The 25,915-nt window shown below is 31.1% G+C and overlaps 1 protein-coding gene across 3 annotated transcripts; it reads right to left on the bottom strand.

Moving 5' to 3' along the window:
* Positions 1-523: 523 nt before the first annotated feature.
* LOC129906579 (diuretic hormone class 2) lies at positions 524-24,820 on the bottom strand. Of its 3 annotated transcripts, none has more exons than XM_055982393.1 (4): positions 24,422-24,820; positions 2,830-2,922; positions 1,471-1,581; positions 524-966 (listed from the first exon to the last, which is right to left on the bottom strand). In XM_055982393.1, exons 2-4 carry the CDS (start codon positions 2,919-2,921, stop codon positions 831-833), a joined length of 339 nt encoding a protein of 112 aa, XP_055838368.1. In that variant the 5' UTR covers position 2,922; positions 24,422-24,820; the 3' UTR covers positions 524-830. The 3 variants fall into 3 exon arrangements, with proteins under 3 accessions (XP_055838368.1, XP_055838366.1, XP_055838367.1); XM_055982391.1 differs by having other exon boundaries at positions 527-966; positions 2,827-2,922; positions 24,422-24,809; XM_055982392.1 differs by having other exon boundaries at positions 527-966; positions 2,827-2,922; positions 24,628-24,809.
* Between the last annotated feature and the right edge of the window lie 1,095 nt (positions 24,821-25,915).

The raw sequence follows: 25,915 nt of genomic DNA, 5'->3' as shown, positions 1-25,915 counted from the left end.
CTATTTTCCTTCTTTCAAGATCTTTTTAAAACTTTTCGATATCTTATTTATTGTTTGAGATATCGTCAGTTTTTTGGCTTATTGTAATGTATCAAACAGATATCACGTTTTCATCTCCTTTTTGATAAAAACACACTTACTTCATTTCAAAATATCTCGGGCAATAAAAAAGATATTGAAAGAAGGAAAATAGTTCTTATAGAAACCGTTATGATTTATGACATGACATCAAAAGTGGTAAAAAAACGGATATTTTTGAACTTAGATTCGAGTTTAACACAGCGAAAACCTTCAGAAAAATATATTTTGGTTTATCTGGGAAAAATCTTGTTAACTTCAAAATAAGTCCAAAAACAATTTTTTTTAACTTTCTAACGGTAATGATGCGCCGGGCTTATAGCAGCCGGGCAATAGCATAAAATTTATCATAAATCTCCTTTTAGATATAAAACATAAATTGAATTTTAATTTTAAAGGCATTTACAAAAACAAAGAAGAAATTATAATTTATTTAGTAAATAAAGTAATAAATAAAAATATTGCATTATATTTAAATATGTAATTCTATAAACATGTATGTGTGTATGTATATATTTTTTTTACAATGATTGGAAATTATGCTTTCATTCCCAAAATAGTTCTTGGGAAGTAACAAACACCTTCCCCAATAATAATAGTAATGTTAATATTTTTGCAAGTTATTTACTATTTTATTATTAGTTTTTTTTTTTATTTATGTGTCATTTTTCATCATTATTTCTCAAACAATTTCAAAATTAAATAAAACAAAACAGGCATTTTGGATACGTTCAGTGATTTCTATAATTGATTTAGGCTTCGGTTTCAGAGCGTCGTCTTCTTCCTGGGCCACCAGGAAAGTTTGCTGCAGCTAGTCCCATTCGATGCTTTGCTTCTTGTGTCCCCGAAAAACCACGAGCGAGTCCAAAATCGACTGTGCGTTTCGAGCTAAAATTCAAAAGAGATAAATGTTTGTAGATGAGTTTTATTTTAATACTAAACTTAATACTTAATAAACGGTTATAATTCATTAAATGTGACCAAAAGAACGGTCAAAATATGAAAAATGAATTATTAGATCATGCAAAATTAATTTGCTCTTAAGTTCAAATTTATAGAGGAATTTGTAAATTTATAGATAAGTAATCTAATAACAAACTAGATGACCCTGCCGACATTGTTCAGCATTTTTGCACAGAAAGCTCAATCAAACCTGTATAAAATATATAGTTTGTAATATGCAAAGCCTTCAGTTACCAAACATGTTTCGACTTTGATTAAAATAAATTCTAGGAATTATTTTTAACGTCAAAAAAAGTATGGTCATATTAAATTTAATATTGCTTCAGTGTAAACTTGGCTTCTTTTATGATTTTCACTTTATTTGGAAACCTTCCTACTAACAATATTCTTCATATGAAAAAATAATAAATAAAAGAAGTAGATACTCACTTTTCAAGATCACTTCTAGCTCTTAAGATCGTCTGTCCAAAGCGAGCCATCAAGTCTACCAAAATGTCATCGGGAACTTCGTTAAAATCATTGTATAGAACATTTGTATGACTGAAAAAAAGGACAAGACAGAAATTAGGTAATTGTAATTGTAATTGTAATTGTAATTGTAATTGTAATTGTAATTGTAATTGTAATTGTAATTGTAATTGTAATTGTAATTGTAATTGTAATTGTAATTGTAATTGTAATTGTAATTGTAATTGTAATTGTAATTGTAATTGTAATTGTAATTGTAATTGTAATTGTAATTGTAATTGTAATTGTAATTGTAATTGTAATTGTAATTGTAATTGTAATTGTAATTGTAATTGTAATTGTAATTGTAATTGTAATTGTAATTGTAATTGTAATTGTAATTGTAATTGTAATTGTAATTGTAATTGTAATTGTAATTGTAATTGTAATTGTAATTGTAATTGTAATTGTAATTGTAATTGTAATTGTAATTGTAATTATAATTGTAATTGTAATTGTAATTGTAATTGTAATTGTAATTGTAATTGTAATTGTAATTGTAATTGTAATTGTAATTGTAATTGTAATTGTAATTGTAATTGTAATTGTAATTGTAATTGTAATTGTAATTGTAATTGTAATTGTAATTGTAATTGTAATTGTAATTGTAATTGTAATTGTAATTGTAATTGTAATTGTAATTGTAATTGTAATTGTAATTGTAAATGTAATTGTAATTGTAATTGTAATTGTAATTGTAATTGTAATTGTAATTGTAATTGTAATTGTAATTGTAATTGTAATTGTAATTGTAATTGTAATTGTAATTGTAATTGTAATTGTAATTGTAATTGTAATTGTAATTGTAATTGTAATTGTAATTGTAATTGTAATTGTAATTGTAATTGTAATTGTAATTGTAATTGTAATTGTAATTGTAATTGTAATTGTAATTGTAATTGTAATTGTAATTGTAATTGTAATTGTAATTGTAATTGTAATTGTAATTGTAATTGTAATTGTAATTGTAATTGTAATTGTAATTGTAATTGTGATTGTAATTGTAATTGTGATTGTAATTTCACAACGTTAATATTATAAATAAGTGGACAAATTTAGCGGGTGGCCCGACCGAATATCAAGAAAAATATTTTTTGGACCACACTACTATACATAAATGTACATTATGTATGAGCAAAAAGTGTAACACTCTTATTTCATTTGTAACATAAAGTCTACAAGAAATATTGGAGTTATTGTAAATTATAAATATCCTCAAAAGTAAAAATGTACATGATGCTTTTATTTTGTTATTAAATAAGCTGCTTTAAATACAACTACCTGGGTACTGGAGCTGCGCTCGGTGTCGACATCACTATTAAAGTCACTATAATTCCAACCCCAATAGAACGCATCATATGTATTGGCATCATCCTGGAAACAAAACAATTGAGAATCCATTAATTTATAAAACAGTTGTTACTAAGGTATTTACGGGTGGAGAAAAGCCCCTGATTTCTACAATGTAGGTATGTAATAAAATAACTTCACAGAGTATAGGTACATATTCATAGATTAACATTTATTGCATTGAGTACTGGTAATGGTAAGTATCAGCTTCAGATGAGTGAATAATAAAGAATGTACCCTTTTAAAAACCAAAATGAATTACACATCAATTTACTCGGCTGGAAATTGGAAACTTTAAATTTAAATATTTCCTTTGAAATTCAAATCTTTATATGAACGAATTTTATATGATGAAATAATTTAGTCCTAAAATTGTTTGAGGATATGATATAGTCGAGGTGAATTTGTAAGATAACATTTTTCTTTTGCTTTGAAGAAAATGTTGTGTGAGACAGGAGTTTGTACCATGAAATATTACCTTTTATTTTAACATTCGTCACAAAACAAGCAAAGAAGCATCCTCCCATGTAGGTAAAATTAACACATACATTAAAAAAAACTAGATCGATCAAGATTTTTAACAAACTCAAACGATTAAAAACATTTTAATGTATATAAATCTTTGTTTGGAAGAAACATTACAAAAAAAATATGAAGAATACCTATACTAGTACCTAAATAGTTATATTTATAAAGAATTGTCACTGGCTGGCGTGGCTGGTAAGCCTTTAATACTATAGGGGCCAGTATCCCCTTTATCTGTACCTGAATAGCTCAAAGGCAAAGAAAGGTATGAAACGTGACCGGAACCTGAAAGCTGAATAAATAAGTAAGAAACACTAGAATAACTTTTCTGGGTAACTTAAGATGTTTAAGTGCAATGTATTAAAACATTTTAAAAAGATCGATATTTTAAAGGAAATTTTTGCAAAAAAAACTTTATTACTTAAAGAAAAAATCAAAACCTTTCGAATCCTCATAGTTATTTTAATTATTTTAAAAAAATACCGATAAGATATCGATAGCAAATTTAATTATCTACAAAAAATTACTTAATAAAAATTTTCAAATTCGGCTTTCTTTTCAATTTATAGACAAAAACTCAAAAAGTAACAGAAAAAGTCGAAAATATTGATCGTTACAAAAATTGTCATTTCTTTATGAATTATCCATAGATTTTGAAGAAAACTATCTTTTTATCTTTGACAGAAAATGTACTATACACGAAAAATTTAAAACTATGAGGTTTTGATTTTTTTGCAAAAATTTCCTTTAAAATATCGATTTTTTTTAAATGTTTAAATACATTGCACTTAAACATCTAAAGTTACCCAGAAAAGTTATTTTAGTGTTTCTTACTTATTCAGCTTTCAGGTTCTGGTTCTTTTGTTCAGATTAGTCATTTATTACTCAAGATATAACCCAAATACTAAGTATGCCTAGAAAAACAACAACAAAAAACGTTGAAAAAATAGCTTAAAAGTGTAAAAATCATAACGGGATAATTTTTTTTGAAAAGATCATAAATTTTTACTTCAAAAACAGTTTTGAAAAAAAAAATAAAAAAATGGGTTTTTTAGAAAAAAAAATAAAATGTGTTTTTCACCTTTTTTGTAATAGATCAGCTTAAAATGGACTAATTTCATTTTTAATAACGGTTTTGGAAAGGTCTAAATATCACCCTACAAACGCAAAAAAACATTCATTCAATTATGTTTAAAGTCGCAAGAAATATGCAAAAAAGTAATTTAAGATCATAGTTTTTTTACTCTCAAAAATTGAGTGACTTAAGGAAATAATTCATACTACTCATTTGCTAATTTTTAGATTTTTGCTTATTACTATTTTTTTTTTAAATTTAAAATCACAGAAAATATCCCCTATCAAGAAAAAGCGAAAAAATCCCGATTTCGCTTTGAAAAGCCTGTTGAAGCGTTGTGCTTTCCTTCCCTTAAATCCGCCGTTTTTACTTTTGATTCGAAACACTCGATACGATTTTTTAATCTCAATTTCAATTTATTTATAATCTATACAAATGCTTTTCATGTTTCACCGTTTTATTTATAGTTCTAAATCCTCTAAATACCTTTTACGAGAAAATTTTTAATAAACATAAATCAACTAGCAAGACCTGTCCGAACTACCATCTATCCAGTTCAATTATGTGAGTTCCAGTTTTAATTTGTTTTTTCCCTTTGTAGATTGCTCAAGGGGGCAGTTCAGTTAGGATTTAATCATAATTTTTCATTTGTTATCACACTTCAGCCTTCGTTATAAAAAAAAGTAGAAGATGACGGTGAGGTTGTTGCAGTCAACTGCAAAATGTTTTATTCTTAAAGGAATTTATAATCGAATCAGTGGATGATGTACAATGTACCAGGGGTTGGCTGGAATGATGCAGGATGCTACATGTCCTTATATTATGTGTAATCTTTATTGCTGTTTTTATAAACTGCTCAACACTGATAAATAATAATATTTGCGACCTCCATAAATTGAATTAAAGATACCTGTAAGAACTTTATAACTCATATTTATAAAGCAGGACCTTTAAAGTCCAATGCTGTCAAAATAACTGTATGAACTATAAATAACATGGTTTTCGTTTCGACTCCAACCCAGAGAGATAGTGCAGTTGAGAGAGACCTCGTTCAAGGTGGCACTTCATTACTTCAAACACACTAGCCGAGAAGTTGGAGTTATGATTTAGGGAGCAGTAACCTACTGAGCTTCCAATCATCGAGAATGACGGCCAATACCTACAAGGGAATATTGGAGAGATGATTTTCATTATTTTTCAAACCTATCGATACGCCGAGTTGTCAAAAACTTAACTCTGCTTCAATAGCCGCCGCAAATAGCAAAAAAAAACATGTTGCTATTGATAAAGTAATAGATAAGAACAGTGTCGCTGTAATGCACTGCTATCCCCATCGATGCGCGCTAAACCGAATACTATTTGAAGAATCTTTATTCCAAAGCAACCCAGAGTATATTCATCTGCTCTTACCAATGCTCATGCATCTGATTCATACAGGAGAACTGGGTTGATTATTTTATAAGGTCTTGTACAGGGCTTTCTTATACTTTGAGAGAGGGCTTTTCTGATTTGATTTTTCCAAGAAACAGCGGTTGGCAAAAGTGATTTTTCGCTTTATCTTTACATTGATTAGTTCAGTTAAAACAACACAAAAAAGGCAAACCTATACAAAACACGTATGCAGGTGAAAATTGGTAAAAATTTTTGTTTCATTAATAAGAAAGAATTGCAGAAAGTTCCCGAAAAATCCCCTGAGCTCAAAAAAATGTGTCAAAAATACCGAAAAAAATGCATATAGATATAGAACAGTTTTCTTGATTTCTGACTTTTTCGTAAACCACTAACCGATTTTAAGGAAAGTTTTAAAAAAAAAAAAAAAAACACGTTTTAGTAGCTTCAATTGAAAAATAAGAACAAATCTCAAAAAATTCAATGAGGTTATGTGAACACCTGGTTCCCATAAACACTAATGCGTCTAGACTCGAGCTAAAAAAGTTTGCAAGAGTACAAAAATTCTATTTTTAAACCATTTTTCATTTTTGTTTTCCAGTCTCAAAAACTATCAAAGAATAAGTTTAGAAAATTTCGCTCTTGTAGATACTTCTCATTTTTTGGGCCAATGAAGTTAAGTCTTTGTGGCATTTGACTTTGAGAAAAATATTAGATAGTATGAACAAACTGTTTATAATGGATAATTAGTTCTCAGTATCTAGACTGAACTATTTCAATTTTATTTTTCAAAAATCAATATTTTCAAAACTGATTTATGAATTTAGTTGAAAAATAATCTCTTCAAAACTTCGGGTACACTGGTTTTGCATTGGTGAAAGTTTTAATTGATTTTAATTAATATTGAAGTCAAACAGAATTGAGTTTGGTTTTAAAAGTTTGCACAGGTTCATGCAAGTCATAATTGTTCCGTGTTGTGGTATATCTATTAAATCCAATCACGGAGGATATTATTTGAAAAAAGTCATTTGTCTGACATTTTATTGAATTCAGAACTAAGCTATTCTTACTACACTATATAGCAAAATAATTCATATCCTTTTGCAGAAGCCTCCAGTCATTGACCGGAGTAGACGAGGCTTAAAGGAAAACCTAAGGTTTTTAGCTTTCTATCATATTTGAACACTTATGTACGAAAGTAAGCAAATTTGTTACAGTCGATCGTTTTTACATAAAGCAATGTAGATTGCACATTGCACATAATTCTCTTACAGTGGAAAACTAGGCTCAAGAAGCTTTGGGATACACGACAACTTATATATGGGTCGATAAATCACTATATTGGGTTTGTCTCCTTTTTTAAAAACAGGACTGTGATAAACGCTTGTTTCCAAATTCTAAGAAATGTTCCTAACTTAAGAGATAATTCAAAAATAAGTTTAAGTGAAAGAGATAAAGTTGACCTATAATAATTTTTCAAAACTGCTGCAGAAATACCTTCTGGTCCCACAGAATAATCTTCATGAAGTAGTGAGAGAAAATGGAATACTTTAAACTTTAAAGTATCAATTTTAATATTATTAAATGTAACTTCTGGACAATTTTGTAAATAATGGAAGTATTGACGGTTGTGTCAAGAAGTGATTGACACAAATTTGTCGCAAAAGCATCGCATATAATTTGAAGTAGGTAAGGTACTCTTTAATTTTAAGATGTTATTTTTATAACTTATAAAATTATAACTACTACAAAACATTCATTATGAATATGATAATTAAAAAATATCTAAGTTAGAAACAAAAAAAATTTTTTATTTTTGAGTTTCATATAAATGCCTTTTACTGTAAGTTGAACTTGAATGTTTCAGAATTCACAAAGGGGTGGAGGGTTTCGTTTCCGAAAACTCTCCCTTCCGCCGTGTATTTGTTCTGGTACAGAGGGTTTATTTCAGTAGCCTCTTAAGGCAGATATTTTGCCTAATTCGGGTATATTCTATCTCTTCCCGACCCCAAGGACAAACATCAGGCAAAACTTATCCTTACGAAGAGCCTATTTCTAAGCCAACACACAAAACAATCCTGTTACATGTAATTAAATTTCCAATTTAAATCATACTTTTCTCGTATTGTGTGAATATAACATTGTCATGTGTTAAGTTTTTTTGTTTCAGATAAATTCACAAAGGAAAAAACTACTTGTGGAGGTAGTTCTATCTATGTACGAGTTTATACAATGTCGTATACTGCTTCGTGTATAACTACTGCTATTCTTATTGTTTTGTATTCATGTATTTATTCTTAGGCTGAAAAGATGCTTTGAAATTCTGAAAATCAAAATGTTGACCTTCATTAGAATTGTAACGTTTAAAAAATAAACATTTAAAGGAAAAAACAATATATTATATCAATTGCATAATAATAATAAAATAATATTGTTACATTCGTAATATTTCACTCAATAAATTGAATGCATCCTTAGCATTTTTTTCCTCAAAAATTCCTTATAAGTAATAATAAACTAGAATTCAGTTTTCTTGAAGGAAATCCATTGTTACTTTGTTCAAATAAAAGCTCCTGCTTCAATGAAAATATGGGTTATGATTTTATCTTAGGAAACAACAAAAGGCCTAATAAGTAAATAAATGATAAAATATGGGTTATCCCTGGATATATTTTGAAAGACAGCCCAACATATATGAATTTATCTATAATCCTTTATTAAATGGAAATAATAATGGCGCTCTTGAAAAGTATCTTTATCTTATCTAACAGCATTAATTTAATTGCACTTTGTAAAGCAATTAGTTTATCCGAAAATCTAGGCTCACTTATCTTTATTTGTTTTTCAATTACCTATAATTTAATTGCATAAGATATAAATTGCTTATTCATCCAGAATTATGCAATAGTGTTTAAATGTGATATATCCAATCGATCGAAAGAAATGTGTTTGTAACTCCAAGTAGTGTCGTGGACTACCACAATGAGATTGAGAACTATGCTAGCCAGTCAATCCCGAGTCCCGAGTAATTTAAGGCCAATCACATCGATCCATCAGGTGGATGCGACCCTATACCATGAACAGTTTTGGACGAAAGGAGCTGCCACTGCTGAGGAACAATTCCCAAGAAGGCAGAATTCCGTAGAGGTCTGGCACCCCGGCATTTTAAAAAAAATCATAGGCGGGATAGATGAGCCAAAATCACGCATTGTGCGCAAGAACGATCCGCTTTCGATAGTTTTTGGTAGAAGAGAGACTACTGGAAGGGTGCAATATTTTAGGAACATTGCACATAACTCTGCATTGAGCTTTTGGGAAAATGAATTAGAAACAGTTATTGGACTGGGCTCCCAGAAAAATTAAATGATTTTGTTGTTAATGTAAATGAAGACTTTTCCAAACAGAGGTCCAAACAGATATATTATGTATTTATATGGCTTTCAAACAATTTTATGTCGTCATTCATTTTAATTGGGTATACAAACATGACCTAATAAATATTAAACACTAACCAGAATAAAATTCCTTTAAAAGCAAAATAAAGTGAAAGGGCAGCTCAAAGTACGTTTCTGCCTACATACAACTAATGAAATTATTAGATTAAGATTTAATTTTATTTTTTCTTATATTTTATATACAATTGTTAATTTTAAAGAATTAATTGCATCTATTTTTTTCTTATGTTTTATAGGTATACCTACAATTATTGTTAATTTTAAAGAGTTAATTGTAGGTATCTAAACTGTTATAATTCAGTTTGTTCAAAAATACTCTGCTTTTTTAAATCACTTCTTCTGCGTATGTTTGAATTTCATTATTAGCTGTGTCTTATTTTCCTCGTGATCCAGATCAGATCATGAATTTATCTGCGAAAAAATAACAAAACAAAATCCTACTTTTGTTGTTAAGCTAATAAAAACAATGATCTGATCTGGATAACGAGGAAAATAAAACACAGCTTTTATTAAGGATATTCACGTAACGAGATAATTTTCTACTTTGCAGAAAAATAGAAAATTCCGCAAAAGGTTTAAATGAACACCCCAGCAGAAAATAATTGCGTAAACAAGGGAAACAAACAGCTGTTTGTTAAACGTCAAATTGAACTTATAAAATTTGTTTAATTAAAAAAAATAAAGTCAAGCTTATTTTGCAAATACTATGAAACAATAAAAAAAAATGCTCACATAAAATAATATTCTCTTTTCAATATTAACAAATTTTATTTGTGGTTATCTGAATAATAAGATATAAATCGCGTTCAAAAAGATATTCCAGATACGGGGATCCCAGATAGCCTATCCGATAGGTGATTGAACACACCCAAAGTTTATCAGGGTTTCTGCTTCAAATTTGTGAGATAAAATTCTATGATTTGCGGAAAATTTTTCCCATACAAATTTTGACAGCTCATTTCTACTGATAGAAAATTCTACGGTTTCTATGGGTTTTCCGCGTTTACGTGAATACTCTTATTAAAACGTATAGATTTTTCTATCATACTGTTCTAATTATATCGAAGCAAATAGACCGAGAGCCGACAGCATATTTTGGCAGTTTTGATATAACCGAAATTTGAGTGTGCACATATCTAGATATGCACCACAGTATGTCAACGGAACAAGTCTGGCAGTGATCTTTTTCAGCTTTCCCTTGGCAGACGCATCCAAAGTGCAGCAAAAAATCAATTTTTGGCGTTTTGGTATAACCGAATAAATGATACACCAAAAAATCATAAAAAATCCCCTGATTTCGAATCTGTGGGTACCGCAAGTTTCCTTTTCAGCTTTCCCCCCGCCAGACCGCTTTAAAGCATTTTTAAGTGCATTTATCTTATAAAAAACCTAATTACTTATTTTCTGTTAGGTATAACCGTATGATGGTAACAAATTAATATTCTATGTCTATTCCAGGTCTAGAAAATATAATTTTTAGCCAGCTATTTTTCAGCCTTCCCTCTGCCAGACGCATCCAAAGTGCAGTCAAAAATCAACTTTTGGCGTTTTTCTAGGTATTACCCCAATAAATGATACTCCAAAAAATCATAAAAAATCCCCTGATTTCAAAAATGTGGGTACCAGAAGTTTCTTTTTCAGCTTTCCCCCCGCCAGACCGCTTTAAAGCATTTTTAAGTGCATTTTTCTAATAAAAACCTTGATTACTTATTTTCTGTTAGGTATAACCGTATGATGGTAACAAATTAATATTCTATGTCTATTCCAGGTCTAGGAAATAAAATTTTTAGCCAGCTTTTTTTCAGTCTTCCCTCTGCCAGACGCATCCAAAGTGAAGTCAAAAATCAACTTTTGGCGTTTTACTAGGTATAACCCCAATAAATGATACACCAAAAAATCAAAAAAAATCCCCTGTTTTCAAAAATGTGGGTACCAGAAGTTTTTTTTTAGCTTTCGCCCCGCCAGACCGCTTTGAAGCATTTTGAAATGCATTTTTCTAATTAAAAACCTAATAGCTTATTTTCTGTTGGGTATAACCGTATGATGGTAACAAATTAAAATTCTTTGTCTATTCCTGGTTTAGAAAATATAAGTTTAAGCCAGATATTTTTCAGCCTTCCCTCTGCCAGACGCCCTTAAAGGTTTCCCAAATAGGTTTTTCCATAGAAAAAACATTTAGTTTCTGTTTTTTTCTTATAAAATTGAAATAATATTTTTTTGTTTAGAGTAACCATATGATGGCCAAATATTAACTTTCTCTGCCTTTTACTGATTTAGAAAATGTAAGTTTAAGCCAGTTTTGTTTCAGCCTACCCTCTGCCAGACGCCCGAAAAGGTATTTCAATAGTACGGGAAAGTTAGATTTTGCTATATGTGTCTGGGAAAAAATCCGAAATGCATTTTGACTTTAGGGATTAAAAGAGCATAAACCCAGGGATCGAAAGAGTCTAAAACCACATTTTGTACAACCGCACCAAGAATCATATTTTGTTTGTCCCTATACAAAAAATTGCAATTTTTTGAAGTTTTTTGCCTACAGATCGAAAACGGTCTGTCAAATCGAAAAACCAATATTGTAACAAATGAAGGTAATTAAAAGATCTACAACTTTTACAACGAACAAATTTTAAAAAAAACGCTCAAGTAAAAGAGATATGACAAAAATAAGAAAATCACTTTTTGACGTGTTTAAAAAAAAAACACCCTAACTTTTAAACCAAAGGGATAATCGAAAAATGTTACTTAACATATATTGTAGAAAATTAAATTATTTCAAGTTTGTCATACATTGTTTTTTTTTTGTAGGTTCAAAAATACGCGAGTTATGTGAAAAACTAAAATTTGTATTAAAAAAAATGGCGACCAAATGACTCTAAGTGCGATTGAACAAAATTTGGTTTACGACTCGTGTCTTTATGCCTTTCGAGCCCTGAAGTTAAAATGCATTTCGGATTTTTTCCCAGACCCTCATGCCCCATATAGCAAAATCTAACTTTTCCGTACTATTGAAATACCTTTTCGGGCGTCTGGCAGAGGGTAGGCTGAAACAAAACTGGCTTAAACTTACATTTTCTAAATCAGTAAAAGGCAGAGAAAGTTAATATTTGGCCATCATATGGTTACTCTAAACAAAAAAATATTATTTCAATTTTATAAGAAAAAAAACAGAAACTAGGTGTTTTTTCTATGGAAAAACCTATTTGGGAAACCTTTAAGGGCGTCTGGCAGAGGGAAGGCTGAAAAATATCTGGCTTAAACTTATATTTTCTAAACCAGGAATAGACATAGAATTTTAATTTGTTACCATCATACGGTTATACCCAACAGAAAATAAGCTATTAGGTTTTTAATTAGAAAAATGCATTTCAAAATGCTTCAAAGCGGTCTGGCGGGGCGAAAGCTAAAAAAAAACTTCTGGTACCCACATTTTTAAAAACAGGGGATTTTTTATGATTTTTTGGTGTATCATTTATTGGGTTAATACCTAGTAAAACGCCAAAAGTTGATTTTTTACTGCACTTTGGATGCGTCTGGCAGAGGGAAGACTGAAAAAAAGCTGGCTAAAAATTTTATTTCCTAGACCTGGAATAGACATAGAATATTAATTTGTTACCATCATACGGTTATACCTAACAGAAAATAAGTAATCAAGGTTTTTATTAGAAAAATGCACTTAAAAATGCTTTAAAGCGGTCTGGCGGGGGGAAAGCTGAAAAAGAAACTTCTGGTACCCACATTTTTGAAATCAGGGGATTTTTTATGATTTTTTGGAGTATCATTTATTGGGGTAATACCTAGAAAAACGCCAAAAGTTGATTTTTGACTGCACTTTGGATGCGTCTGGCAGAGGGAAGGCTGAAAAATAGCTGGCTAAAAATTATATTTTCTAGACCTGGAATAGACATAGAATATTAATTTGTTACCATCATACGGTTATACCTAACAGAAAATAAGTAATTAGGTTTTTTATAAGATAAATGCACTTAAAAATGCTTTAAAGCGGTCTGGCGGGGGGAAAGCTGAAAAGGAAACTTGCGGTACCCACAGATTCGAAATCAGGGGATTTTTTATGATTTTTTGGTGTATCATTTATTCGGTTATACCAAAACGCCAAAAATTGATTTTTTGCTGCACTTTGGATGCGTCTGCCAAGGGAAAGCTGAAAAAGATCACTGCCAGACTTGTTCCGTTGACATACTGTGGTGCATATCTAGATATGTGCACACTCAAATTTCGGTTATATCAAAACTGCCAAAATATGCTGTCGGCTCTTAGACTAAAACGTGTTTCCTTTTAAATTAGTATTTTCCTTTCGAAATATTTTCTCTCAATTCTCATTAGGTTTTGGGCCTAGGTCTCGCAGATTTTGTTTAAATGTTTAAAAAGAAAGCAAGAATAAGGGTTCAAATGTTGTAATGCTAGAAAAGGTGAAGGGACTAGAAAATTTCGATGTCTAGAAGGTTGCGGCCAGATCTTATTCCGCAATTAAATGGCTTTGGAGTTAATTCGAGAATGATCTAGAAGCCACAGCGACTGAGGCACGGAAAGCCAACGATCTGAATGCGAAGTCTGAATGCATTTTGCTGCTTGAATTGCAAAGTTATTCATACATAGCGGACTCTTCTACGGCTAAAAGTGCATGGGATAGCCTTATGAATACATTTGATTTGAAGATAGGTACTGGTCTTTGTAGGAAGATGGATTGTTTGAAGCAACAGGTTTAATTAAAGCCGAAAAAGTGTGAATCCATGGAAGACTACGTGAACAAGATGGTGATGTCTTCAATAAAGAAAAGGAAGGCAGGTTTGAAAATAGATGACGAGATTGTTGCTTCGTTGATGTTGGCGTGGTTGCCAGAAGATTTTGAAGCACTAGTTATGGCTGTTGAAAATTCATCGAAGGTGCTAACTAGTGATGTTGTGAAGACTCTTTTACTTCAACAAGTCAAATACGATGCCAAATCAACTGAAAATGCAATGTACGGTGAACCGAATCTCCATTTAAACAAAATCACAATCAAAATTTACAATTGTGGTGAAATTGGTCCCTTTGCAAGGCAATGTCAGAATAAAAAGAAATTAGGCAACAAATCAAACGAGATTAGGTTAGGTTAGGTAGCAGTGGTTGTCAGGCAAGTTACCCGATACACTTAGACCCTTATGGATCCATTGTGATACCACAAAAGACTAGCAAGTTGGAACTCACTAGCCGAACCACTCGGGGCTAGATCGCTAGTGTATTCATAGAAGAATTCTCCTAGATGGAGTTTTCTTCTGCTGGAGAGAGCAGGGCATGTGCACAGAAGATGTTGAACAGTTTCCTCTTCTTCTTCGTCCATGCAACTTCTGCAGAAATTGTTAGAGAACACGCCCATTCTTTTTTCCTATTAAACAGTGTCCTGTAAGAACACCTATGGTGGAGCTAATATGCATTCTGTTTAAATTCAACAAACCCTTTGAACGTTTCAAGTCTATACAAGGCCATATTTGATTGCTTTGTTTTCATCTTTTTTAGTAAAAAAATAAATCTTAGGAAATGCCTGGTATATAGATTCAGGGACATCGGCACACATGACGAAATCCAAAGCGTTATTGAAGAATTTAAGACTATCCGAGCACAGAGAGATTGTTGTTGCAAATAATTTGAAATTGATTGTAAACTGTGTGGGTGATGTTAGTTTTATTCTTTGGGATGGTGAGAAAAAATCAACTGCCACGATGTAGGGTTCAATGCGTTCCAAATTTATGCCCAAATTTTACGTTTTTTAACATTAACAGCTCAAAGCTCGGAGTGATAACTGCACGGAGTATTGCAAGACAAAGTTTGAACGATATTTATCTGCAGGACCGAAAATCGGCCCCGTGAATCGGCACAGTGAATCAGTGAATTATTATCGCAATTATACTTTCAGATAAAAAAAATTACTCACAGTCAATGTCAACGCTAATTGATAGTGAATAAATAAAAAAAAACTCTCCTTAAAATCTTCATTTAGCTTTAAAAACTCCTTATAAAGGTGCATTTTGACATTTTAACTAAAAATTCTCTTAACTTTAATGGTAAATGAATAAATGAAGAGAGCCTGCATTAATATCACTCACAACCTGAATAAATTAATTTTGTTTTATATCTCATATTTCTTATTTTTTTCTTTGGGTAACTTTTAGTTTATTGAAAAGTGAATAAATTAGCATAAAGAGAAATTAAATGTATTAACATAAAAAAAAACATGGTTATAAGAGAATTTAAATTATATTTAGGTAGGAATAAGAAAGAAATATTATTCTTGTGACATGTTATTTCACAAGGATAGTGGGTTGTGAAGTTGTGATGCCTTAGGTATATCCAAACCAAATCAATGTAAAACTTCCTAATTGACTATCAATAACCCTACAACGCATAGTTTAGAAATTCTTAATACATAGTTTAAAGAGGCTGTATACCTATGGCCCAAGTCCCATATAATTTTGTCTCATATCTACTTAATCTCTTAAAGAGATTTATTTCAAGAAGTTTGGAATCTAGGTACAGCATCGAAAAATTTTCTGAAATAATGTTGCGGTGGATTTCCCCGCACTCTCAAGTCGCTGAACCTCGCTGATCGGAACGGGATCTCAGTCTATTTTTTTTCCCGTGTCAAAAAAATTCGGATAACAATCCGAATTCAGAAATATTCTATCAGCTCCCGTTTTTTAAATATTACCGCTAGAAAATGCAAAAACACCTGTTTCTGAAGCTATGCTGCAATGTGAGGGAATTTTTTTCAACACTCTTTTTGAAGGTTTGCTTTTCTTCTTTTAAAATCTGTTTAAATCTTTGCGATATCTTTTTTATAATCCGAGATATTTTAATTTGAAGTTACTGGAGTTTGAAATAACGTTATTGATAAAATAAGCCAAAACACACGTACTTAAACTTAAGATATCTCGGATAATAAAACAGATATCGGATAATAAAACAGATATCAAAGAAGAAAAACAGTTCTTATAGAACCCGTTAAAAATGATATTGAAATAACGTACCCCACATCATAGCATAACCTCAAAAACAGACAAAACACGTTTTTTTCGCAAATTCTAACGGCAATATTTCAAGAACTAAGATTGATAGAATATTTCTGGCTTCATATTCGAGTTAAGCACACCAAAAACTATTGCAAAAGTATAGTTTGGTTTATTCATAATAAAAATAGTCAAATTTTGTTGACCAGAGTATCAGCCAAAAAACGTGTTTTTTTGCATTTTCCAAAACTAGAGCTGAAAGAATATTTCTGAAACCGGATTCGAGTTCAGCACACCAAAAACCCCTGGAAAAGTATTGTATAGTTTATTCATCCAAAACCTTGTTGTGCAGTGTAATTTTTACCATGCAACTTAATTATTACCTATTTTTAACAAAAAAAAATTTAAAAATTTTGAGGACCTTGTCTTTATGTTATAATTTCCTCTTGCAGTCCATGTGTAATGTATATTTCTTTATATCTATCTTTGATTTCCTTGTCTTTGATTTTTCTCATTAGTGTTTCTGTCATAGGTCATTCGTCATTCTTAACACTTGTTGTTTATATTTTTGTGAAACTATTTTATATGTTATAAGATCGCCTTAAAAAAGGATACCATAGTTCGTATGGGCGCTATCAAGGAAATTTTGTTCAAGAAATTGATAAAATGCACCTGAAGATAGTGAAAATCAGACAATTTTCGTGATTATTTTCAGTGCAAATATTTTAGAGAGAGAAGGGAATGGTAATAAGTAAGGGCATTGAATTGTAAAGAACAATAAGAAAACTTCACACAATGACTTTAATTTTATCCAGAAGAAATTTAAGAATGAAATCAAATTGTTTCCAGATGATGTTTTTTAATCCCACTTTAGAATGACAAAATTGGCGCAGGAACATAAGTCCCCGGGACACAAGTTCCGAATTTTTTTTCGGGACTAATGTTACTGGATCATAAGTCCCGGATCGAATTAGGGAATTTTTATGTCCCACCCTCCTTAGGCAGAATTCCAGAATTTTTAGTCGAAAATGGGACATACGTGCAGACTAAAATAAAAACTATTTCATATACATATTTTTACTATAAATGTTCATATAGGTACTAAGTAATCCAAATAATCTGTCTCAAGTAAATTTCGGAATTTGACAATAATGGCATATCCAAACTAATTTAGTCAATTTACTCAAACTTCCGTTCAGAAAATGACATTACCTAGATATCTAGTCCCTAATATTTCCTCACCGTGCCCAATTAAACCAATTTATTTTTAGAAATTTCATTTTGCCAACGAGTAAAAATAACAACTCAAACTTCAAAGCAAATATTTTGCCAGTTTAATGTTTGTTCCGAAGATATGCTTGTGTTATAAACGTGAAGCTAAACAAATTTCTCACATGTGAATCTCTTTAATTTGCACAACCCAAACGTGAAGCGGAAACTAATTTTGCCCACGGGAGAATCCATTTCGAGGTGTGGAATGTGGAAATAAAAATTCCTGCGAATTTTTCGTGGGAAAACTAACCATGCATAATTAATTTTTTTGATTAGTATTTATTATTGGGAGGATTTTGTTTTACGTTGTTTATTAAAAGAAACTTTTATTGGATATTCCGAAGCAAATCATGGATGCCTTTAAGGCGTTCTAACTTGCCTTTCTAAATTTCAAGTTTTTGCATTTCTAGTTCTAAAAACTCTTGATTCGCCGCTCATCTTTATTTTGATTTTAGATGAATTCTAGTATGTAATTTGTCGTCGGGATCCTTACGTCGTCGTTTTGGTTGCCTGGATTGCGGTTCATATGGTGTGTCTCCTTCGTTAATATTATTACCTCCTGCTCATGGATGATCTTCACTAAAATCAGCCGGAAAACTTGCACACATATTTTCCTCTGGAGGAGTGATGTCTGCAATGGTATTGAAAATGTCGAAATATATCCAGGATTTGGACGAATGCCCCGACGCCGACGTATCATTTCTTTTTTTAACCCTCTTGAATGTTGTTTTAAGAAGGTTGTAAAATTTCGTTTTTATGCTCTCCGCGCTAAAAGGAAAACTTTCGTCAATGGTTTTGATGCTTCTCAGAACAGAAGATTCAATTTCAACTGCTAATACATTAATAAACAGTCCTCACTGTCACTGTGATATTATAAGTTGTCTTAATTCAGATGACCAACCATCTACGTCGGAATCACTCAAAAGGGGGGTTCACATTGACTAACTTACCGGAAATACCGATTGTCATTTGGATGGATGGCCGGATCATAAGATTGCGTTCACACACATCAGACAATTTTCATTAAAACACGTTTTTCAGCTAATTTTTATTCTTCCTTTCGCCTCAACTGCTCTCAAATTAATGAAAATGGAATATCACTACTTGCCGGACAGACATGTTTTTCAATTGACTAATATGTCTGTCAGACCATAATATCAAACTTTTTTGAAAACAATCCGGCAAACCCGACAGATCGTCTGTGTCGTTCACATTATGAAAATAATGTTACTCAATGTGAAACCCGCTTAAAACATGTCCATTCGATACTTTTATATAAGCTGTTAAAATCGATGCAAGAAACATGCCAAAAACGTAATCAAACATTAATTAAAATGGATAGAATACTAACGGACAATAATATTCAGAATTTCTTTTTCATCATAAGGCTTATTTAAATTCTGAATCAGATTTCGGGAAATTATTTCCACCCTCGAATAAGTTTTTTGAAATTTCCAAACATAGCTCTAAGTGAAACTATGTAAGTTCACTTACATAGTTTATTCTAGCTAGGAAAAATAATATTTCGTCTCAGCTATGAATTGGTTTGACAATTTATTAATTAAAATTAAATTTTATTGGGTTTGAAAAAATAATTGTCGCTTTGAAAATAATAATATCAAATGGCAGAAAAAAGGAATCTAAACTTCTCAAGCCATGAAATGTCAATTTTACTCCAATGTGTGTTAGAGGAAAAAAATATAGTGGAAAATAAAAAAACAGACAACAGGAAAACAGGAAAAGGAACAAACCTGGGTTAAAATAACTAATAGTTTCAATGCACAATCTGGAGTTGGGGTGGCTTGTTATAGAAGCTTTGGCGTTACAATTATGAACCCAAAAACTGTGCATGGATTACCCAATTCTTTTTATAGTGACTGAGTCGAAAAATTATTTGTTAATTTGGTGTTGTCAACAGATAAAGAAAATGTAAGTGGTTTTAAAAGAATTTATTTTACATAGAACTTATACCTAATATATGTATGAACATTAAATATACAAATGTAGGAATCCCCAGAGTTGGAAAATTGAACATCCTACAAGCCAGACCAACTTTGGGCACCTGTGTCAAAAAAACTTAAACCAAATTCAATGGAAGTTGCATATGATGCAAATTTTGGTTTAAAAGAGTAGGAAAATGCAACACTCCCAGTTCAATATATAACAAGGCGCAAGGAGATGCATGGCAAACAATTGGTCTACTCGACGTAGACCTATTATAACACACAAAACTATATTCGCGACTCGTCGTATTTTGACCATAATGTTGCACAAACCACCAAATTTTCAATGAAATTCAAATAGGTATGCGATCTTAATGCTATTTTCAAATCAGAGTTGAGATATTCTTTTCACCTGCGGAGGCAAATTATATGCTTGATTGGTTGGTTTCGTAAAGCGAAACCACAAAGATGCTTTAAATTGAAAACTTTAAATTCAGTTTATGTGTTAAGTTCGTCCAATTCTTGAGTATACTTCTGTTCAATTATTTGGTGTCCTTTGTAAAGAGTTAAAAAAGCATTCACAATATTTGTAGCAAGGCAAATAAAAAAGAGAATTGACAGTTGACACTCCTTACAATTCACAATGTATTCAGCTTTTCAATACCTAACTATTGTAATGAAATAGATTTATCAATAATACAGTAAAATAAGGAGAAAAAAGGGGTAAATCTCGGAATGAATGTTAGTAGAATTGTTTTTTGCTCAATATCTTCCTTTTGCCATTCTATAACATATCTCAAAAGTCTAGAAAAATCTCATGTCCGCTTGTCGCGATTTCAAGGTCATATCGCGAAATGGAGATTTTCAAAATTAGCAAAAATAGGCTATGGTATTATATACACATATGATACATGATTTCAAGGTATTTTTTAATGCTGATTCCAAAGAATCTAAAATTAAGACAGTCTGACGGCTCTGTAAAAAGTTATACCTGTTTTTCATCTGTCAACTCATATTATTATAACAGTTGCAAACTTACTGCCGAAAAACCCTTAAAAGTTATGGTAGATGAACCAAATTTTGCATGAAGATTTTAGAATCCATCATTATTAAAAATCAAAACAATCCCTTACAAAAAATATATATACCTACGAAATAATGGTATTTTTTGATGGAGGGGCAAATTTTAGGATATGCACTAAAGAAGATTCTTGTTCATCTTAGGAATAAGTGCAAATAGGCTAATTTTTTAATTTTAATCTTTGTTTGGATATTCTTTAACTACCCTCAAAAATCTAAAAAAATCTCATGTCCGCAAGTCCTAATTTTCTTGGTTTGAAAATAAGGTGCAGATTTTAAAAAATTGGAAAACTACACTTCAGATATTTGTGTCAGATCAACATGAATAAGGTGCATTACTTTTCAGGGATGGTCAGGGGTTGACTTGTTTGTGAGTTTTGTTGGAATTAGTGTTAAAAAATACCTTTAAATCATGTCGCTTATGTTGGTATACATATAAAAATTTAAACTTTTCTTATTAATTTTTTAAAATCTGCACCTTATTTTCAAACCAAGAAAATTAGGACTTGCGGACATGAGATTTTTTTAGATTTTTGAGGGTAGTTAAAGAATATCCAAACAAAGATTAAAATGAAAAAATTAGCCTATTTGCACTTATTCCTAAGATGAACAAGAATCTTCTTTAGTGCATATCCTAAAATTTGCCCCTCCATCAAAAAATACCATTATTTCGTAGGTATATATATTTTTTGTAAGGGATTGTTTTGATTTTTAATAATGATGGATTCTAAAATCTTCATGCAAAATTTGGTTCATCTACCATAACTTTTAAGGGTTTTTCGGCAGTAAGTTTGCAACTGTTATAATAATATGAGTTGACAGATGAAAAACAGGTATAACTTTTTCCAGAGACGTCAGATTGCCTTGATTTTAGATTTTTTGGAATCAGCATTAAAAAATACCTTGAAATCATGTATCATATGTGTATATACTACCATAGTCTATTTTTGCTAATATTGAAAATCTCCATTTCGCGATATGACCTTGAAATCGCGACAAGCGGACATGAGATTTTTCTAGACTTTTGAGATATGTTATAGAATGGCAAAAGGAAGATATTGAGCAAAAAAAAATTCTACTAACATTCATTCCGAGGTTAAACCCTTATTTAACTGGATTACAATGAATATATTGGTTTATAGAACAAATAGGTATGTTATATTTATTGAATGAACTTATTAAATTAGTGCAGTTATATGTATCCAATTTTGGGAAATGCCTTTTTAATCGAATGAAAGCAAGCCTAGAATTCAATCAACCATTTGAGCAAGCCGGGTTTAGATCTGGGTTCTCAACAATGGACCATCTTCAAACAATGAGGCAAATCATAGAAAAATCCAAGGAGTATAATATCACGCTATTATTGCATTTTTATTGATTTCGCCAAAGCATTCGATACAGTTGGACAAGTTTTTATCTTGCAAGCGTTATTTAAACAAGGTGTGGATCCGAAAATTGTTCGTATCCTGCAAAATATGTACAATGATAATATTGCGTGCATTAAAACGGAAAGTATTGGGCCAATATTTCCCATAACGCGTTGAGTACGTCAAGGTGATCCTCTTTCACCAGCACTTTTTTCCGCTACTTTGGGAGAAATTTTTCGCAAATTAAAATGATTTGAATATAAACGGCAAATATTTATCTAATCTAAGGTTTTCGGATGATATTGTATTAATAGCCACGTCCAAGAATTAATTACAAACTATGCTAAACAAGCTTTGTTTAGAATGCAAAAAAGTCGGCTTATCAACTAATCGACAAAAACCAAAATAATGTCAAATGGCATTAATTCCGAAATAAAAATAGATGATACCGTTTTAGATTACGTAGAACACTATAATTATTTGGGCCAAATAATATTATTCACCGATAAAGATAGAAAAAATGTAAACCAAAGAATAGCAAACGCTTGGAAACAATTTTGGAACGTGAAGAATTTGCTGGATCTAAACATCTATATAAAAACAAGAAAATACCTTTTTGACTCCACAGTTCTTCCGGTCTTAACATATGGCTGCCAAACATGGAAATCTACAAGAGCCCTCGAAAATAAGCTTCAATCCTGTCAATGAGCGATGGAAAGGTCAATTCTGAAGGTGAGGTTATCTCAACGAATTAACCACAAAAATTTAAAAACCCAAACGAAATTTGAAGATGTCCTTAAAAAAAGAAGAAAACTTAAATGGGATTGGGTTGGACATAAACTGGTGGTCATCTGAATAGTTCCACATTTTAGTTCATCTTACTTTTAGCCTGTTTTGGTATTTATTGTAATGGTACATCTTTTTTATTTGCATATGTAACGAGAGAACATCTTTATGTCCCAATGCATCGTTGGTTTCGGGCTAATTAAAAGACTTCTTTTATTTTCCCCATTTTTTCCGCGCCTTAAGATTTTCCCGACCCGTTTTCGTCCTTGCAGGTTATACAAAATCAGATTTATTGACAGACCCAATTTTGAGTCCAACTGATCCATGCAACTCATCATTTATTAACATTTTTGCTTTTGAACCTATTCAGATGAGCAAAAAATTATGCTTGTTTTTGTGAATAGAATTGGTCTAGCTACCGTGTGAGAAGAACCGTAGGCCCTAAGACAATTTTTTTTCTGCTAAGCTAAGCGCATAAAGATGTTCTTTCGTTACATATATAAACGAGATGTACCACAACAATCAATACCAAAACAGGCTAAAAGTAAGATGAACTAAAATGCGGAACTATTTAGAAGCTGGTGGCTACAATGTGGTCCCGTTTCAATTTCGTTCAGTTCTGGCCATAGGAACTATAAGAAAAACCATAAAACCCAGTTTTATCCACGGAAGCCGGTTTTGTTTTTTTGATAAAAATGATTATTTCTAATGCTTTTTTGTTAAATATGTGTTGATTTGCAAAAAAAAAAACGATTTAAAACAACGGCGCACAAATCTACAATCGGACAAAAATGGATTCGTTGTTAGTAAGAATTCTTATGAATTCGAAATTTTAAACGCCAGGAATATAAAATAAAACACAAGCAATATTTTAGTTGAAACCGATATGACTTTAAACATTAAAAATATGATTACAAACTAACAGTATTTGTGTTTACTGTTACAAGTCACAAACACCCCAAGGATATTTTAGAAACAAAAAGATGCCCAACTTTTGATTTGTTTTATATCGAGAGTTGAGAAACAATAGTGGACAAAACAAATCTTCAACTTATGTTTCTACACTTGAGTTGAAGTTGAAGTCAACTCTAGAGTTTGCTCAAGTTTAGCAATAGTAAAAAATTGCACTAATTAAATAAATAAACCTTTAAAAAATAAATTTCTAAAAAAAAAGCAATTTTTTTTTATATTTTGAAATTTGAAGCCAACTAAGAAATTATTGTGTATAGTGTTGCCAGAATATTAAAGATGGAAGGAGCCGAATTTGAAAAATCTTAGAGCCAAAAATAGCCGCTTTCAAAATTGATTTTTGATTTTTTTTTTCATTTTCAGATAAGTTTTGTTAATCAGACTTCAAGTATAATTACGAGTATTTGTTTTCAAAAAGGATAACATCTTAGTGACAAATTCTGCTCAAGACGCTCAATTTTAAATATCTATAACACTTAAGGTCATTTGCTGAAACAAAACTTAAATAGGTATTTAAGTTGAACATTAACACTTATTCTCTACTTTTTCGTCTAAGTTAACTGTTGCACAAAGTTTTATGAAGAACTTTAATTCATAAGTTTTGTTTAAACAAACGCCTTTTAAATCCGTTACAAATTTGCAATGCTTATCCAAAACTTACCTGTTGACCCTTTTTCAATTGATATCTTATTAATAAATAAAGTATTTAGGATGTGATTTTTTTTTGCACTTTCTTTGATTTATTAAAAAGGAACACTGCCTCTGCTATCAGTCAAATATTATGTACAAACATACATACATATATGTATCACTTATTTTTTATTTATTTTTATTCTTAAATACTTATTTAAAAGGAACTTTAATCACTTCTGTCATAATAAATTCCGTGTTTTTAGGAGTAACTACCACGTGCGACTATCAGAACAAACAGTGAACTGCATTTAAACAACTCGTCGGTTTTATACGATTTTAATAACCGACTGATGATATTTGATTTCACTTATGATTATCCTAACGACTTTTCGGACGTAAAACACAAAATAAAGGGGAATTCGAGCGAAAGCTTTTTTTCATTTCGGAGAGTGAGATTTTATGAAGAGAGTGCGCGTTGAGATTTTGGAGATTTTTGTATCCAAGTTTTGATGTACTCGGATTTTTGTACTTGACATTCGAATGTATAGTAAAATGCAACTGGTGGCTAAGATATGTGTCCGGAGAGTAATTTAAATGAAATTTTATTTGTATAATTGCTGTAAGGAAGTTGTAGATCATTTCGAATGTAGGTACCTACGTATGTTAGATATAATCTTGATGAAGGTTTTTTAATGATGTCGACCTAAATTCATTAACTAAAAAGGAGTAAGGGAAGGAAAATAAATGAGTAAGTCAATCGAAAGAAAGTCTAAAATAACTAAACTTTGGAGAATGTCGGCTCCTTCTAAGGACTATGGGAATTCCTTTTGTGTTGAGTTGATGCCTCTTCTTGTTTGATAGTTGATGCCAGTTCTTGTTTTTCTAGTGGGCACTGGCTCCACATAATAAAGATTTGTATGCATTTCCTTAAAAAATATTTTTGTGTAGGTACCTACTTATGTAAGTTGTGCTTATTAACATAGCTCTCTACAATAAGATATTTTCTTAAATGGAGATTTAAGTCTTGCCTTGGACAATAAGTAACGTTGGACAATAAATAACATTTATGTATTTATATTTTAATTAATAAATATTTTCAAGTGCAAAGGATTTTATGAGGTAATCAAAAGTTAACTGCTTCTTCGTTGTCCATTGAAATTATTTCCTCATCCAGTATATCCAAAGCGCAAAGGTACCTAGATTCAGGATGTCGTTGTTGGGCTGTCATTCTTCTCATCAGCTGATTGGGTTGATTGGCGATATTTCCTACAAGTATCTTCGTCGATTGCAGTAGATACTTGTTCAGTGGTATGATTTTTGCTTCCTCGTAGAGCCGCTTGTTGCTATATAGCCCAGTCGAATTAAACATTTCAAATGGAAAAAATTAGATCGTGCAATTTTTTTTCATAGGACGGTAGAGGGGATCACTGAGAGCTTAAAACCAGTTTTTCGGGAAAATCGGCCTTGTACTTAAGCCGCCATCTTGGATTAAAGGTAAAACACGTTTTAATGAATAACTCGG

The sequence above is a fragment of the Episyrphus balteatus genome, chromosome 1 (assembly GCF_945859705.1).
Source record: "Episyrphus balteatus chromosome 1, idEpiBalt1.1, whole genome shotgun sequence".
Lineage (NCBI taxonomy): Eukaryota > Metazoa > Arthropoda > Insecta > Diptera > Syrphidae > Episyrphus > Episyrphus balteatus.
This window is presented reverse-complemented; position numbering and strand designations above follow the sequence as displayed.

Bases quoted from the DNA above. Each gene is read 5' to 3' on its own strand.
- LOC129906579 (XM_055982391.1), bottom strand. From the start codon at position 2,921: ATGATGCCAATACATATGATGCGTTCTATTGGGGTTGGAATTATAGTG. The intron at 1,582-2,826 runs GTTGTATTTAAA...CCTTTTTTTCAG, and splicing joins GCAGCTCCAGTACCCAGGTA to TCATACAAATGTTCTATACA. The intron at 967-1,470 runs GTGAGTATCTAC...TTTGAATTTTAG, and splicing joins GCTAGAAGTGATCTTGAAAA to CTCGAAACGCACAGTCGATT.